The sequence below is a fragment of the Hipposideros armiger genome, unplaced genomic scaffold, assembly GCF_001890085.2.
Source record: "Hipposideros armiger isolate ML-2016 unplaced genomic scaffold, ASM189008v1 scaffold_826, whole genome shotgun sequence".
NCBI classification, from domain to species: Eukaryota; Metazoa; Chordata; class Mammalia; order Chiroptera; family Hipposideridae; genus Hipposideros; species Hipposideros armiger.
Window position 1 is genome coordinate 37,286 of NW_017732176.1, and position 15,261 is coordinate 52,546.

General features: G+C 41.9%; 1 protein-coding gene across 3 annotated transcripts; it reads left to right on the forward strand.

The window, feature by feature from the left end:
- The first annotated feature begins 4,689 nt into the window (after positions 1–4,689).
- DYRK3 (dual specificity tyrosine phosphorylation regulated kinase 3) lies at positions 4,690–14,265 on the forward strand. Of its 3 annotated transcripts, none has more exons than XM_019629116.1 (3): positions 4,690–4,933; positions 6,782–6,893; positions 12,458–14,265. In XM_019629116.1, the coding sequence occupies exons 1-3, from the start codon at positions 4,857–4,859 to the stop codon at positions 14,030–14,032; spliced, it is 1,764 nt and encodes a 587-aa protein (XP_019484661.1). In that variant the 5' UTR covers positions 4,690–4,856; the 3' UTR covers positions 14,033–14,265. The 3 variants fall into 3 exon arrangements, with proteins under 3 accessions (XP_019484661.1, XP_019484662.1, XP_019484663.1); XM_019629117.1 differs by lacking the exon at positions 4,690–4,933 and adding an exon at positions 4,978–5,504 and having other exon boundaries at positions 12,458–14,259; XM_019629118.1 differs by lacking the exon at positions 4,690–4,933 and adding an exon at positions 5,537–6,105 and having other exon boundaries at positions 12,458–14,259.
- The last annotated feature ends 996 nt before the right edge of the window (positions 14,266–15,261 follow it).

The window sequence follows — 15,261 nt, forward strand, 5'->3', positions numbered from 1 at the left end:
AGAGAGAGAGAGAGAGAGAGAGAGAGAGAGAGAGAGAGTTTATTTGAACCAAACTAATGACAGATACTGGGGAGCAGGATCTCAAATGCTCCTCTCAGTGTGTCTTTCCTGAACTTCATGCTTAGACTGTTTAAGGAGCAGAAACCAGGTGTATTATAAATGGACTTTTTAAAAGATGTCTTTTTCCTCGTGGAAAATCATGACTTCCCAATTCAGTAGTGCAGTCTGTATCCCAGAAAAGCAGCGTATGTAGGTGGCTCAGGATGAGAGCATCTTGGGGCTCTGGACCGTAGCGAAGTCCGAAGAAAAGAAGCCACTTTCCAGGGTCCACTGGAGACTCATTTCCTTTTCTCTGCAGCTCTCCGAGGGCACTCAGCCTGGAAGGACTGTGTTTCTAGGCTTCACGAGGCAAGCGTGCGCTTTTGTCTCAAAAAGCAAGCAAGCAAACAAAAGTGAGGACCCCCGCATCAGGGTGACAAACAAGTATAATTTTGCAGGGAGTAGTGGATGTTAACACAGATTACCATTGATCAGGGGTAGTTTTTAAAATTCTGGTGTCATCAACATATTTTCTGAGAGCCTACTATGTGCCAGGCATTGTGCTTGACGTGGGGAATATAAAAATTGTTAGTAGTGCCAGCCCAGTGGCACGTTGGTTAAGAGCTGGCTTGGGACGCCAGAGGGCTCCGGTTCGGATCCCACCTATGAAGGCCAGTGACACTGCCCTCTACAGCTAAGATGCTGAACAACAGCTCAACCTGGAGCTGGGCTGCCATGAATCCCTGATGATGGCGTAGGCTGCAGTGGGGCTGGCCTGCGTGAGCTTTCCTGAGCTGCCGTTAGTGGCTGTCCAATGGCCGGGGAGCAACTGCCTCACCCAGGAAAATCGCAATGACAATACCAACATGGGCCAGTGAAGCGACGTCCTCCACAACTAGACTGAAGAACCAAAGGACAGCAACTTGTCTGTTCCCCTTCCCTGGTTCCCCAACACTGTTCCCTCCCCCGATTCCCCAATATAATCTTTAAAATAAACAAAACAAAACAAAAACCCCCACAGATTTAATATCTCAGAGTTCTGGAGGTCAGAAATCTGAAAATCAAGCTTTTGGCAGAGCTGTGGTCTTTCCAAAGGCTCTAGGGGAGAATCTGTTTCCTTGCCTTTTCCAGATTCTAGAGGCCACCCTCATTCCTTGACTCGTGGCCCCTTCCTCAAACAAGCATCTTCAAATCCCCTTCTTTCTCTCTGACTTCTGCTTCCATTGTCACAGCCCTTCTCAGACCCTCCTGCCTCCTCTTCCATGCTGAATGGTCCCCTGCGATTACACTGGGCCCATCCAGATAACCTAGGACAATCCCCCCAGCTCAAGATCCTTAACTTAATCACATTTGCAAAGTCGCTTTTTGCCATTTAAGGTGACATATTCACAGGTTCTGGGGTTAAGACACGGACTCTTTTGGAGAACCATTATTCTGTGTACCACATTTTAGAGTCTTAGATCAAGAGAAACTGTATCTCACAGAATTCAAAGGACCCAGTGATCCAGTCTGGGCTACCCTGACAGGCTTGGGGAATACAGGCAGTATACAGGCACTCCAGGGACTGGGTTTTAGGGTCAAACGGAACAGGGTTTGTAGTCCAGTTTAACACATCAGAGGGGTGACCTGGAACAAGTTATTAATCTCTGAGATTGATGTCTGAAGTGTAAGATGGGGATAATACCTATCTCACAGGACTGTTGTAAGTTTTAAATGAGAAAATATATGTTAAGCACTTCAGATGGTGTCTGGAACATAATAAATACTTAATAAAAGGTAATAATGGTTAGAAAGTTTCAAGACTTCAGAAATATAGCTTCATATGGTTCCTCAGGGGCTGTAGGTGGAACTGGTCATGCAGACTCAGGAGCAGCAAATGAAAAGAGGTGGCAGAAATTTGGGGGAAAGAAATGGGACTTTTCTGAAGTTAGGGATTAATAAGGACAAACTTCAGGGTTTAGGAGACACAGAACCAAGTGCTCATAGTACCAGAAGAAGCACAGGGATTTTGCTTTGTTTTGTTTTGAAGATTCAGAAGCATTAATAGAGGCATCTTTTGAACCTTACAGGAGAGAGAGTGAGTAAGAACAGGAAGTGCATGAAGTTCAGAAGAGACACAGTTTTCTGAGGCTCCAGGAATATACGACATGACTTTAGTGTTTCAGTAAGGTAGATTTCTGTGTTTCTGAAACAACAGGCACATGTTTCTAGAGCTCAGGTGAACTTGAGATTGATATAGCTTAAGGAAAAGAGTGAGTTTCACAAGTTCTTCCCAAATGATTATTTTAACGCGTTCCAGTTTTGTGACTCATGTATCATGCTGTGCATTATTGCACATCATGATGCGAAGAATAATTTATAGTAATGAAACGATTTAAACTTAACCCACCAACAACTGTGTCATCACATAATTCCAGGTGAATGTGGCCACAGGGATATTTTCTTAACCTAGGCACTTGAAACTGCTGTTATCACAGTCTGAATATTCTGATGATTTTTGATGATCCTGGAGTAGTTCCATTTTTTAATTTGTTTGTTACAGGTTCCTTATTTTGCAGATGTGTTAGAGAAGCTTCAAAGGGCAGGTGGGTATCTTATATGATATTTGGCTAATCCATGGTAGGTAAATCTGGCTTTATGTGGGGAAAGATAATGGCAATTTTGAATTACTCTTGAGTGAGGCTTTGGATGGGTAAGACAAGGGGCGAGTGGTATGGAGGCTGCCTGCTTAAGAGTTGGGTAGCACAGAGCAGCAGCTCAGTGGGGGGCGTGGAGGTTCCTGCTAGATCCCTCACTGGGCATTAACCTAGCCGCATTGTTAAAACAGGGGTTCTTTGAAGACAAATTGGAAAGTACTTGGGTCACTAAAGTTAGAGATTTATGAAGCTCCAGCAACCTCAAGGAATCCTCTCCCTCCCTTGACCATGGGAACAATAGGCTCAAGATAAAGGGAGTTTTGCGTTTCCCATCTCAAGGGCAGGAAGGGGAACAGGGATACCTGAGGTTGGTTCACAGAGATGTCTGGAACACAGATGAGCGATCCAATCCTCTAAAAAGCAGTGATTCAGAATAAGGTAATAAAACTTGTGGGGCAAGTCCCATTCGAATGTTTAGGGCAATAAAGTGGTCTGAGGTGTTCCACATAAGTACTAAGAACAGTGATTATTTAATAGAATTTTGCAATCTTAGAACTGGAAGGGACCACAGCAACAATGTTGTCTAAACCTTTGGTTGCTATGGAACGTTCTTCAAGCAAAAGCTTCCATGGGAGCCCAAATACAAACCCATATGAAAGCAGGATTATTCCGGTTGGGGGGAGACAAAAAAATCACAAAAGCTTATTCATAAAATTAGAAAAAATTTTTAAATCATCATGCAAGAAAACATTTTCATTTATATTTATATCAGAGAGACGAAAGCAACATTGATCACAAAGAATAAAGATCCCCAAACGAACACATTCTTAATTTATAAAGTGAAGAGCCTTTGGATTTTAAGGGCATGTTTACTTGGAAGCATGAGAACAGGGAATATGACTTTTAGTCGCACGGAAATGAGCCTTGGATGGAAATTTTCAATGTATGGACTATGTATTGTTTGGGACAATGAGTCCTCGAGTCCCACCAGGTGGCGCCCGTGTTTAGCATTTGAAGAACACGACATTTGGTTCTCTCCTTGAGGGTCAGACAGCCTCGTGCTTTGCCGGTTTAGAAAATCCGAGTGGATGGCCACGCTTAAGAAAACACTTGTGTTCTTCTATTTTAACATCTTTCTCTCTCACTTTCGTTCCAACTATCAAATTCTGCTTAACATTGGTATTACTAAGGTATCTTAACTTTCCAGAAAAGGAAGACCCCTCCCTGCACCCCTCCACACGCACACATATATTCCAAAGAAAAAAACAGGCAGAGATTTCCAGGGGGCCTGGTGCAGCAGGAGGAAGGCTGAGAATCTGCAGACTTCTAGTTTCTATTTCAGGTTTTGCCAACTAGAAGGTCCTGGGGAAGCAGCGCTCCTCTGGCCTGTTTTCTGATACCGAGAATGGCTCTTTGAGCCCTGCTATCCGTGGCGTCCATTGCAGGGGAGTCAGACAATCCTTGGCTTACATTCTGGATCCTAGTGAAAACTGTAAAGAGGGCTGTCATCTAGTCTAGTTACTGAGATTAAATAAGACAATGCAATGTTCTGAAGCGCTAGTAGAGTGTCACTTACTGGGTTTATTACTCCTCTCCAACGTAACTCATTACCCTGAGGGTGGGGTTTCAGTGGGGGAAGGCTAAGAAATTACACATTTTTTCATTCATTTTTTAATTCATATTCAAGAGAAGTTTTAGAACTCCAGGCTGCAACATGCTAAGGGACAGCACACTTCTGAGGTAGAAATGGGGATTAAGTGCTACTTTCACAATGCTCGCCGGAGCCTTTCTCCTGACACCCAGCCGCGGACCGCGCACCTCAGCCAGCAGCCAGCGAAGCCCCGTCGCTGGGGCGTCGGCTCCCCGCCTTGAACCTCCCGGAGCCTGCGCGGTGGACGGCCTCGGGTCCCGCCCCTGTGCGTCACCGCGTCGTTGCGCAAAGGCGTTTCCCGGGGCGTGCCTCGGTTGCTAGGCGACCACGCCACTCCCCCGCCCGCCCCTGCTGCTCCTCTTTTCCCTCCCGGCCCCGGCGAGTAGCGAGCGAAGGCGCGCGGAGCTGCAGTGTGTAGACTCCAGGGAAGCGTCGCGGCCTGGGAGGCGGCCGCCCCAGCGCAGGTGGACGCTGCCCGCTGGAACCTCCAACCGCCGCCCCATCCCTCCCAGGGGGTCCCGAGATAGGGGATGGGAGGCACCGCTCGCGGTCCCGGGCGGAGGGATGCGGGGCCGCCCGGAGCCGGACTCCCGCCCCAGCAGCGGAGGTAACGGCGCCGCGGGGTAACGGGCTGGGGGCGCCCGATCGAGCTGCTGGCGCTGGCAGGCGAGGTCAGGGGGCGGGGGGAGGCCTGGGCCCCCAGCAGGAGGGACGGGGGACGGGGTCTGACCCCTTCCCGGGGACCGCCCCCCCCCTTCCTCTTCGTCAGCTCCCCTCCCCCCAGCCCACCGTGAGCAGGAGAGGGGGCTGGAGTGGAGTTAGGGGAAGAGGAATGCCCACCCTCGCGGTTCTCTCTGAAGCCCTAGATCGTGGGTAGAGCATAAGGAAGTCTGAGAAACCGCGACTTTTTGTGGGGCTTTTTAGCAAACTGAGGGAGACAGGGAACAATCGCTTTCAGAAAAGCCCTGTTGCTCCGAGCAGATAACCAAGGGCTGAATTCTTGGGGCTTTGCGGTGAGGGGTGCGGTTTGGCTTCGTCTCCGCAGGTGAGGGGCTCTGATGGTGGGGCTTTCGGTGGATCCTATTTTGAGAGATTCTCTACCTTACACTGTATTTCACACCTAAATTTCGGGGAGAATGGACCCCTCCTTTCTTCATTTGCATGGAGACTTCCTTTGGGTAATTTTCTCTGGTGATTTATAAGAAATTTTGTAGGTCTTCTTTATCATTTTCTCTCTAAATGTGGATGCCTGTCTCGTTTTGTTTGTTTTATTCATGCTGTTGGCAAAGGGTCAGTCAAATTCAGAATATGTGGTTCTTGTCAGTGAAGCAGCTTTCGTTAAAGGTGTACATGATTCTATCAGAATGTGAGAGCATGTTTTAAAAAAGAATATTCCAAAAATATTTGTAGTGTTTGTATTTCTATAAGACATCGATTAATAAAACTCTGGAACTAATTTTACAAAACAGTTTTTAAAGGCAACTAGAATATTCCAATATATTTTAAAAGATATAAAAAAAGTTCCCCTCCTGCAACCCCGTCATCATGATTGTATTTATGGTATATCATGTAAAAATGAAATGCTGATGCATGTAACTGGGAAACCCATATTTCTGGTGACAGATGAAATACATTGTTCAGGGCCATCTTGTGGATTAAATAAATCCTCTCCGTCTTTTGTGTTCCCTTACCATGGTGGAGGCACAGTGTTCAAGCACGAAGACATGATCCTTAATCTTTCAGCATTTAGCTTCTACCAACCACCAGAAAACACAGTGGGTAAAGAACTGAAATTCAGTCAATACAGTTTTGTAATGTAGAGGATCCCTTAATATTTCCTGTAGTTTTCACTATATTTTTCTACAAGCTAGGTAGATATTAAGTAGGTAAGTAAGTAAGTAAATAAATAAATAAAAAGAAGACAGCCTGAAGGCCATTTATTTCTTGCCTGTAAGACTCAGAAGTGTGTTGACTGGAACGCTTCCCATTTTAACATGAGGAAAACAGGCTCTGACGGAATATAGTGCAGCCAGTGGTAGAGCTGAGATTAGAACCCAAGTCTTAAAAAAATAGTGACGGTACTTTTTTTTTTTTTTTCTATTCTGGTTAGTTTTTAGGCTTGAGATTCAAACTAGCCTTCATTTTCAAGTAGTAAGTTAAATGAGATTCTTTTGCTATAGCCCTTATTTTTAACAACATTCAGAAAGTAAGACTTGTTTTAACTATTTCAAAATACAAACCTAGAAATGCTATATTTCTTTAAAAAAGGAAAAGAAAAGTTAGGCTTCTTTGTTCCTCTGCCAAACACCCCAGTTGTTTGTATTCAATGCCAAAAGGCAGTGTAGACATTTATTTGTGTTCATTATTCTTTGTAGCAGATATGAGCAGGGTGTTTTGCAAACAGAAATGTATGTACTTCAGTAACTGACATATTATCTATAATACTTTCAACTAGATTGGGGGATGGTGTCTACGATACCTTCATGATGATAGATGAAACCAAATGTCCACCTTGTTCAAATGTTCTGTGCAATCCTTCTGAACCACCTCTACCCAGAAGACTAAATGTAAGTAAATGAAGTAATTCTTTGCATTGTAATTGTCTTGGAAAGGAGGAAGTACTACTTCAAAGTACAGTTACCTCTAGCTGGCAACCCAGACTCTTTGTATCCTTTTGTTTCTCTTGACTTTGGAATAATTTCCATGATACGAGTTTAGCTTTTCAGAATGATTTTGATTTGGAATCCACGTATTCCTTTTAATCATTGGGATAAATATATGGAATTAGGAAAAAAATAATATTCTACTTTTATCTAGGTAAACGTGTTTATTTTTTATAGAATGATACACATACAGTGTATTACAAAGGCTCCATTTAACAAAAACAAGGAATAGAAAATATCCCTGAATTCATAGGTCTGCAGATTTTTTTCCCTACAATACGTAAATGCAATTCCAGCTTAGTAATTATAGTTGACATACAATATTATATTAGTTTCAGGTGTACAGCATAAGTGATTCAACATGTATATACCTTACAAAGTGATCAAAATGATAAGTAGTACCAATCTGGCATCACATATAGTTATGATATTATTGACTATATTCCCTGTGCTGTGCTTTTCATCCCATGACTTATTTTATGACTGGAAGTTTGTACTTCTTAATCCCTTTCCCCTTTTCTACCCAACCCCCCACCTCCTCCCCTCTGGCAACCATCAGTTTGAAGACAACCATTTTATAGATCATAAAAAAACTTAACAGTACAGTGTGGTTTTTAATGCATTTAATCATTTTGGAGACTGTAGAAATTTCACTTTGGACACTGTTAAGATAATAAAAAAATTAATTCACATTCCCTCAGCATACACAAAAGAGCAAGGAGAGCAGGGTTTGGACAAGTTCCATGATAGGGAGAAGCTATCTTGTGACTTTAAAATTTGCTGCATATAACATCTAATGAACAAATTGAATAATTAGATAGACTAATTTGTAATATTTCTTCTTCATATTTCTGTGTTTCAGACCTAAAATTGTTTCTATCTGAAAAAAAATGATTACTTGTATTTTTCATTGTCCTTCCCAACTTCTGGTCAACTTTTGCTAATCAAATCAACCTTTTCACTACTGTCTAGGCTAATAATACTACAAAGTATGGGCTAAATATATTTGGAAGGCTGGTCACCTTATTTTTAATCTCTCTGGAGTGAAGTAGAGTTCCTTCCCATTCCCTGCAAGTTTATTTCTTTACTATGTAAAAACCTCTCAGAACTCCAGAACCACATATTCCTCATAAGATTTCTGGGTTACTTGTTGCCAGTTAGCACCTCTATAGGAGGCTGTTGGGTTAACATGTGACTTAAAGTTCGTTTCACCTTGAATTCAGAGTTAGCCAATGCTAATCATCTTCCAGTAGACCAGTTAAATTGTGTGTTTCAGAATCAAAATGAATTTCTTACTGTATGATATTTAGAGTAACACTTTTTGGGAAACACAAGATTTTAGATTCTAACCCAATGGTGTGTTTGGAAACTTTGTTGAAAAAAAATGTTTTTTGACTTCTTGGTGACAGTTTCAGTTCGTGACACCATGACTTCATCCCAAAACCCTATTGCTGTTTTCACAAAGTCTGTTAGCATCACTGTTTTCCAAGATGCTCTTCCATTCTCATTATAAACTATAAATCATCTGCTCAGAGGCTTATACTAGGGGTTAAGCTTTGTGTTGGCAGAGATTTGGGGTAAAAAAACTAGGAAGGAAGTTAGTGTTTTATAGCTGGATAAAAAGGATTTTTTTTCTGAATTTCTTAAGATCTTTAAGACTTGATTAAAAGTAGAAGATTCTATTTGAAATGTCAAGAGACTTCCAAATTAACAGTGTATGTGAAGCATTCTTAAATAAAACATGATTAATCTGGCATTACCTGTCTCTCTGGATATAATTACAGTTAAAATATTTGGTGTAGTCGATTGTATACATTGCTTGGTTATTGTGATTATAAACCTAGACTAGAAATATATAGTTTTAAAATTATTACACTCTAACCTGTGTGAAAATTGTAGCTCCTCCTAGAACAATAGAAGGAAGATTTTATTTATAGCACAGCAGACTTGATACATAATTGATTCAGTCCAGTATTTGAGTTATTTACAGGAAAGGAAAGAAAGCTGAGGAGAGAACTCCTCCCTGTGTGGAAAACTTCCTTCCTGGTATTCTTCAGATTCACTGGCAGTTCGAACCTTGATAATCCATAGTGGACTGACTACATCTGAAGTATCATGTTCTGTTCTGGGAGCTACACTTCAGGAGAGATATGAAGTGCAGCCTGTGTTGAGAATGTGGATAGGATAATAAGGGGACCTGACACAAGCCTCGTGAGGTACAGGATATAATGGTGATGATGAACCTAGAGAAGAATGGTGGGGGCTGGACAGCCCCGTTTAGGTATCTGAGGGATTTTACATGAAATTTGGATACTTGTGTGTAGTTCTAGAGGATAAAATAAGACTTAATTTGTAGGGAGAGAGATTAAGTCTTGCTTTTAGGAAAAACCATGAGTCAGGAAATCCAAATGACATCCTTAATCTTACTGTAATAGTTCTATGGAAATGAAATTTCTGTTATAGATCTGTTCTTATTAATGTTCTGTGCCTGAGACCCTCTCTTTATCACAAACAGAAATGAAGACCTCCAGAGCCAGTGCAGCCTTACATGTAGGCAGAGTAGGTGAAATACCCAGGGATGGACCCTGGACCACAAATACCTTTCCTGCCAGCTTGTCATTGATGACCACAGTTCCTAGAGAGTCATTCCTTTGAGTTAAGGCATTGATCTTCTGTTAAAGTTCAAATATATCTGGAGAGGTAACACATTAAATTGTATAGCAAGTTGAAAGCAAGTTTTATGTGGGGGAGAAAGTGGGTGAGGTGTTTCTGTGCATCCGAAGGGAAGGCCTGTTGTGGGGGCCTTCACGGAGCAGAAGGCATATTTAGATGTCTGGTGGAGGGAGACTGGAAAGATGGAGGAAGGCACCACAGAGAAAAGAGAGAAACTGAATGGGGAAAGGGAAGGTGGATAGGAGTTTAAACCTTGATATATTGAGAATTATTGTTACTGATGTTTTTTAAATGTTTTGTAGTTTAGGAGGGTATTTCACGTATTATTATAATTTGATTCAGCAACATCCTGGGAGGTATTATTGTCTACATTCTACAGATAAAGAAACTGGGCTAAAAGGTTAAGCAGGACAGCCAGGACCCCAACCCAGGCCTTCTGACTTCACGTTTCTTCAGAATATGTTCCCAAGACCAGCAGTAAATATTTAGATGCATTTAAGTTAGGGAGTAAAAATGTTAAGGAAAGCTGGCTGAGATGCATGCAAATGTTCATTTTTGTTATGCGAATCTGCCTACAACCAATTATAATTCCCTTATTTAGCCAAAGTATCTTCTAATAGATTGTAGTTCCTTGAGAACATCTGTTTTTTAAGCACTTATAATAGTGAACAATAAATGTTCATGTGAATGTTGGATGGATGGATAGGGCCCTCTTCTTTTTTTCATCCCCCAAACAGGAATAATTATTTGACTTAATTAAAATGTTGCATTATACTTTACATTTTAGCAAGGTATTTAGGTTCTATCTGCAGGCCTGTCTTATTTTTTTGACCGGTGATAGTTCTCTGTTTTGATATCAGCGAGATTTTTTCCTGGTCTATATCTCGCTTCTTTACTTTAAATGCCAAAGTGTGGCCGCAATTATGCTGGCTGCTTTTGTGTAAGATCGTGTAATACGTCATTTTTTAACTGTAGTACTCTATACATGTTCAAATTGATTAAATGACCTAAAAGGATCAGGCAGGAAATAATGTCCTGCTTTCGTAACTTAGATTGGGAGCTGCCTTTAAAAGAGTATGCCAACACTTAAATTCTTTATCCTTTTTTTGTTGTTCATATTTTCATCTTTTATATTGTTATTTGTTTCAGGTAATAGGCCAGATGTTGTTTGCTTAGATTATATTAAAATTCTGTTTTTTAGAATTTTGCCCACTTTGGATCATTCCCTTTCTATTTTTATCATGTTTTTAGAGATGATAATGATAGTTAAGAGCTCCCCTGAAATTATCTACCCCTGATCATAGAGGCTGTCAGAAAGTATCAAACAGACCAGGAATACAATTCTTCAGTCAATTAAGAACAATGGATGTTCTTTGAAGTATCCTAGAATTTCTTTTAACAACAGATTTAACATTTTTTCTTCTTCTTTCCTTCTAGCACCTTCTTACATTTTAAAATATTTATGCGTGTATGTATGTATGTATGTATGTATGTATGTTTGGCTTTTCTGCTTTTCTTTTCCTCCATCTAATTTCAAAGAATCTTGTTTCATTTCAGAGGAATACAAAGAGCTTTCTTCTGCAGGTTACTGTTCCTTGCAGGCAAAGTTAAACAAAATCAAGTAAAAAGAGTAGCAGTATGCCTTTATCACTTAGGCTCTTGCTGAGGAGAGTAAGTGTATGTGTATATAAGAAGGGGAGAGAGGGCCGGCTGAGTGGCTCAGTTGGTTAAGAGCTCGCTCAAGAGTTTGAGCTCTGAGCAACAGTGGTTCGAGTCAGCCCGAGCTGAGCAGCCNCTGAGCAACAGTGGTTCGAGTCAGCCCGAGCTGAGCAGCCGTGAGCTGCCGACAGGTGGCGGGATGGCTCAGCTAAAAAAAAAAAAAAAAAAAGAAGGGGAGAGAGAGACCCTTTATCTCTTTAGGAGAGTTTTACAAGAAGCACGAGAGCATTAGATTCTCACTGCTATTCAGATACATAAGGTATTGGCCTACAGCTCTCTCTGGCTTAGAACTTTCGTGATTCAATGAACTGAGCTAAAAGGCTGCAAGAATTTATTTAGGGACCTGAGGGTACATGATGAGGCCTTGGTTAATTCTAGGCCATGGTCAACACTCAGCCCCACTGGACAGTAGTAGTGCAGGCACTAGGAGAACCTGCTGCCAGTTATGTTAATGGGAAGGGCCCTGGACTGACAGTCAGAAGACCTGGGTTCAAATCCTGCCTCTGTCCCTTGATAGTACTTTCTCATTTACAGAACACTGTAATGTACATCATTTTGATCCTGCTATATGCTCTTAAGATTTGGGAAGGTACTTGAAGCCATTAACAAACAATATAAGATGGTATATATATAAAATTAAGTGCCAGATTTTGTGTACAGACACAAGCAGCTGCAGGTTAATTAGTATGGGCTTGGAGTAGTTCTAAGTGGAAGAGAGAGGACTTGAATTGGGCCTTGAAAGAGTGTCAGATTTGAGTGAATGGGAGGTGAGAAGATTCTGAATAGAAAGCTATACCGAGTAGAAGGAACCTAGCACGTTTAGGGTATGGTAAGAAGACCATCTTGTCTCGAACAGAGCAAAACATATGTAGAGGGTTGGGATGGCTTTAATACTCAAGGAGTCTGAAGATTAATACAAAGAAGTTTCTAGAGACTTCTGCTTTTCTTATCACTTTGGGTCATTTTAACCTAAACTACTGGACGTGATTTATTGTTGTTAAGTCAGGGGGAGGACTCTTTCATCTTTCCACTGTTTTTAGTGATTTTAACATTATATTCAATTTTCTTTTCCATAGATCACCACTGAGCAGTTAACAAGAGATCATACTCAGCGCTTTCTGAATGGAGGTGAAATGAAGGTAGAACAGCTGTTTCAAGAATTTGGCAACAAAAAATCTGATACTTTTCAGTCAGATGGCATCAATGACTCTGAAAAATGCTCTCCTACCGTTTCTCAGGGTAAAAGTTCAGATAGCTTGAATACGGTAAAATCCAACAGTTCACCCAAAGCATCCAAAGTGGTACCTCTGACTCCAGAACAAGCACTGAAGCAATATAAACACCACCTCACTGCTTATGAGAAGCTGGAAATCATCAATTATCCAGAAATTTACTTTGTGGGTCCAAATGCCAAAAAAAGACATGGAGTTATTGGTGGCCCCAATAATGGGGGGTATGATGATGCAGATGGGGCCTATATTCATGTACCTCGAGACCATCTGGCTTATCGATATGAGGTGCTGAAAATTATTGGTAAGGGGAGTTTTGGACAGGTAGCCCGGGTCTATGATCACAAACTTCGACAGTACGTGGCCCTAAAGATGGTGCGCAATGAAAAGCGTTTCCATCGTCAGGCAGCTGAGGAGATCCGGATTTTGGAGCATCTTAGAAAGCAGGATAAAACTGGTAGCATGAATGTTATCCACATGCTGGAAAGTTTCACGTTCCGGAACCATGTTTGCATGGCCTTTGAGTTGCTGAGCATAGACCTTTATGAGCTAATTAAAAAAAACAAGTTTCAGGGTTTTAGTGTCCAGTTAGTACGCAAGTTTGCTCAATCCATCTTGCAGTCTTTGGATGCTCTCCACAAAAATAAGATTATTCACTGTGATCTGAAGCCAGAAAACATTCTCCTGAAACACCATGGGCGCAGTGCAACCAAGGTCATTGACTTTGGGTCCAGCTGTTTCGAGTACCAGAAGCTTTACACGTACATCCAGTCTCGGTTCTACAGAGCTCCCGAGATCATCTTAGGAGGACGCTACAGCACGCCGATTGACATGTGGAGTTTTGGCTGCATCCTTGCAGAACTTTTAACAGGACAGCCTCTCTTCCCTGGAGAGGATGAAGGAGACCAGCTGGCCTGTATGATGGAGCTTCTAGGGATGCCACCACCCAAACTTCTGGAGCAGTCCAAACGTGCCAAGTACTTTATTAACTCCAAGGGCCTACCTCGCTACTGTTCTGTGACTACTCAGGCAGATGGGAGGGTTGTGCTTGTGGGAGGTCGCTCACGTAGGGGTAAAAAGCGGGGTCCCCCAGGTAGCAAAGACTGGGTGACAGCACTGAAAGGATGTGATGACTACTTGTTTATAGAGTTTTTGAAAAGGTGTCTTCATTGGGACCCTTCTGCCCGCCTGACCCCGGCTCAAGCATTAAGACACCCTTGGATTAGCAAGTCTGTGCCCAGACCTCTTACCATTGAGAAGGTGTCAGGCAAACGGGTAGTAAATCCTACAAATGCTTTCCAGGGACTGGGTTCCAAGCTGCCTCCAGTTGTTGGCATAGCCAATAAGCTTAGAGCTAACTTAATGTCGGAAACCAATGGTGGTATACCTCTGTGCAGTGTGTTGCCAAAACTGATTAGCTAGCGGACTGTGAAATGCTCAGAGATGCAAATGTATGTATTTTTAATTATCTTGTAAACCTGAAAATGGAAAAAATACAAGCCATGGGTAGACATTTTTGTTAGACTAGACTTCTTTTTAACAAGGTAAAACATTTTTATATGACTGTAAAAAGAATTCTTCAAGGGCTAATTACCTAACCAGCTTGTATTGGCCATCCTGGAATATACATTAAATGACTTTTTAATAGGTCAGTGTATCTTTTTTATTATCATCAGATGTACATCAACCTGTGTATCATTCTATTGGTTTAAAGCCCTTTCTCTCAAGATAGAAGGTATACCAAAAAGTATATCCTGACCACTCACACTTCTGGTCTCCCTCAGCATCTGTTCCGGAGGGGTAATTTGAGACCGGGGCCTAGTTATGGACGAGAGCTGAAGCCAGAGCCCTTGCCCGCAACAGTCCATTCTGTGGGCTCATTCTAGGCGAAAGGGCTCATAGCAGAATACAGGGTGGGGGACGCTCCCGGAAGCTGTTGGTCACCTGGAGAAGTAGTATCCCTGCTTCTCAACGACTCATTTCTCTCCCCTTTGAGTCTGTGATGCGTGATGTTTTTATTTGATGGGTTTTTTAATTTTTTATTTTTTTGCCTCTGATTTGTTTCCTGGACACTCACAGCATTTTACAGACATCTGCCCACTTTAACCAAGCACTGATATTGAAACTGAGTCAGATACATCCCTCCTCCCTGATCTCCAAGGAAGAGAAAGTGGCTTCTTTGCCCTGAGTGACCCAGATGTTAAAGGTAGAGTCAGCATGTGAACTGCAGTTCCCTTATTTCTCGGAACCCCGGGGACCAGCCTACTTGCTGCATTTTCATGGACTCACCTCCTTACAAAAATGGTCACCTTCAGATAAACTAACGATGGTTTCGTTGCTTTCCCGCTTCCCTTTCTAGCTATCTGCCACCTTAATGTGCCATAATTTTCCCACTTTCAATTTAAACCAAACACTGTTCCCTAGATTCTGGGTGAACTTCAGTTATAAGAAGAAAATCCAGAAACTGGTAGCAGTCCATTTCATTGTCCTTAATCTCAATATCCTTCCTTTTTCTCTGCTAAGATTTAAATAATGAGGGCTAATAATAAACTAATTGCTAGTGAAATGTCCTACTTGGAAAGATGGAGGAAGGACAGAGACCAAGGCACTCACTGCAGCTGGTCTTTTCCTCCCTTCCCTTCCTTTACTTC

Coding starts and splice junctions, on each gene's coding strand:
- DYRK3 (XM_019629116.1), top strand. CDS start 4,857: ATGGGAGGCACCGCTCGCGGTCCCGGGCGGAGGGATGCGGGGCCGCCC. Junction 4,934..6,781: donor CTCCCGCCCCAGCAGCGGAG/GTAACGGCGCCG, acceptor ACTTTCAACTAG/ATTGGGGGATGGTGTCTACG. Junction 6,894..12,457: donor CTCTACCCAGAAGACTAAAT/GTAAGTAAATGA, acceptor TCTTTTCCATAG/ATCACCACTGAGCAGTTAAC.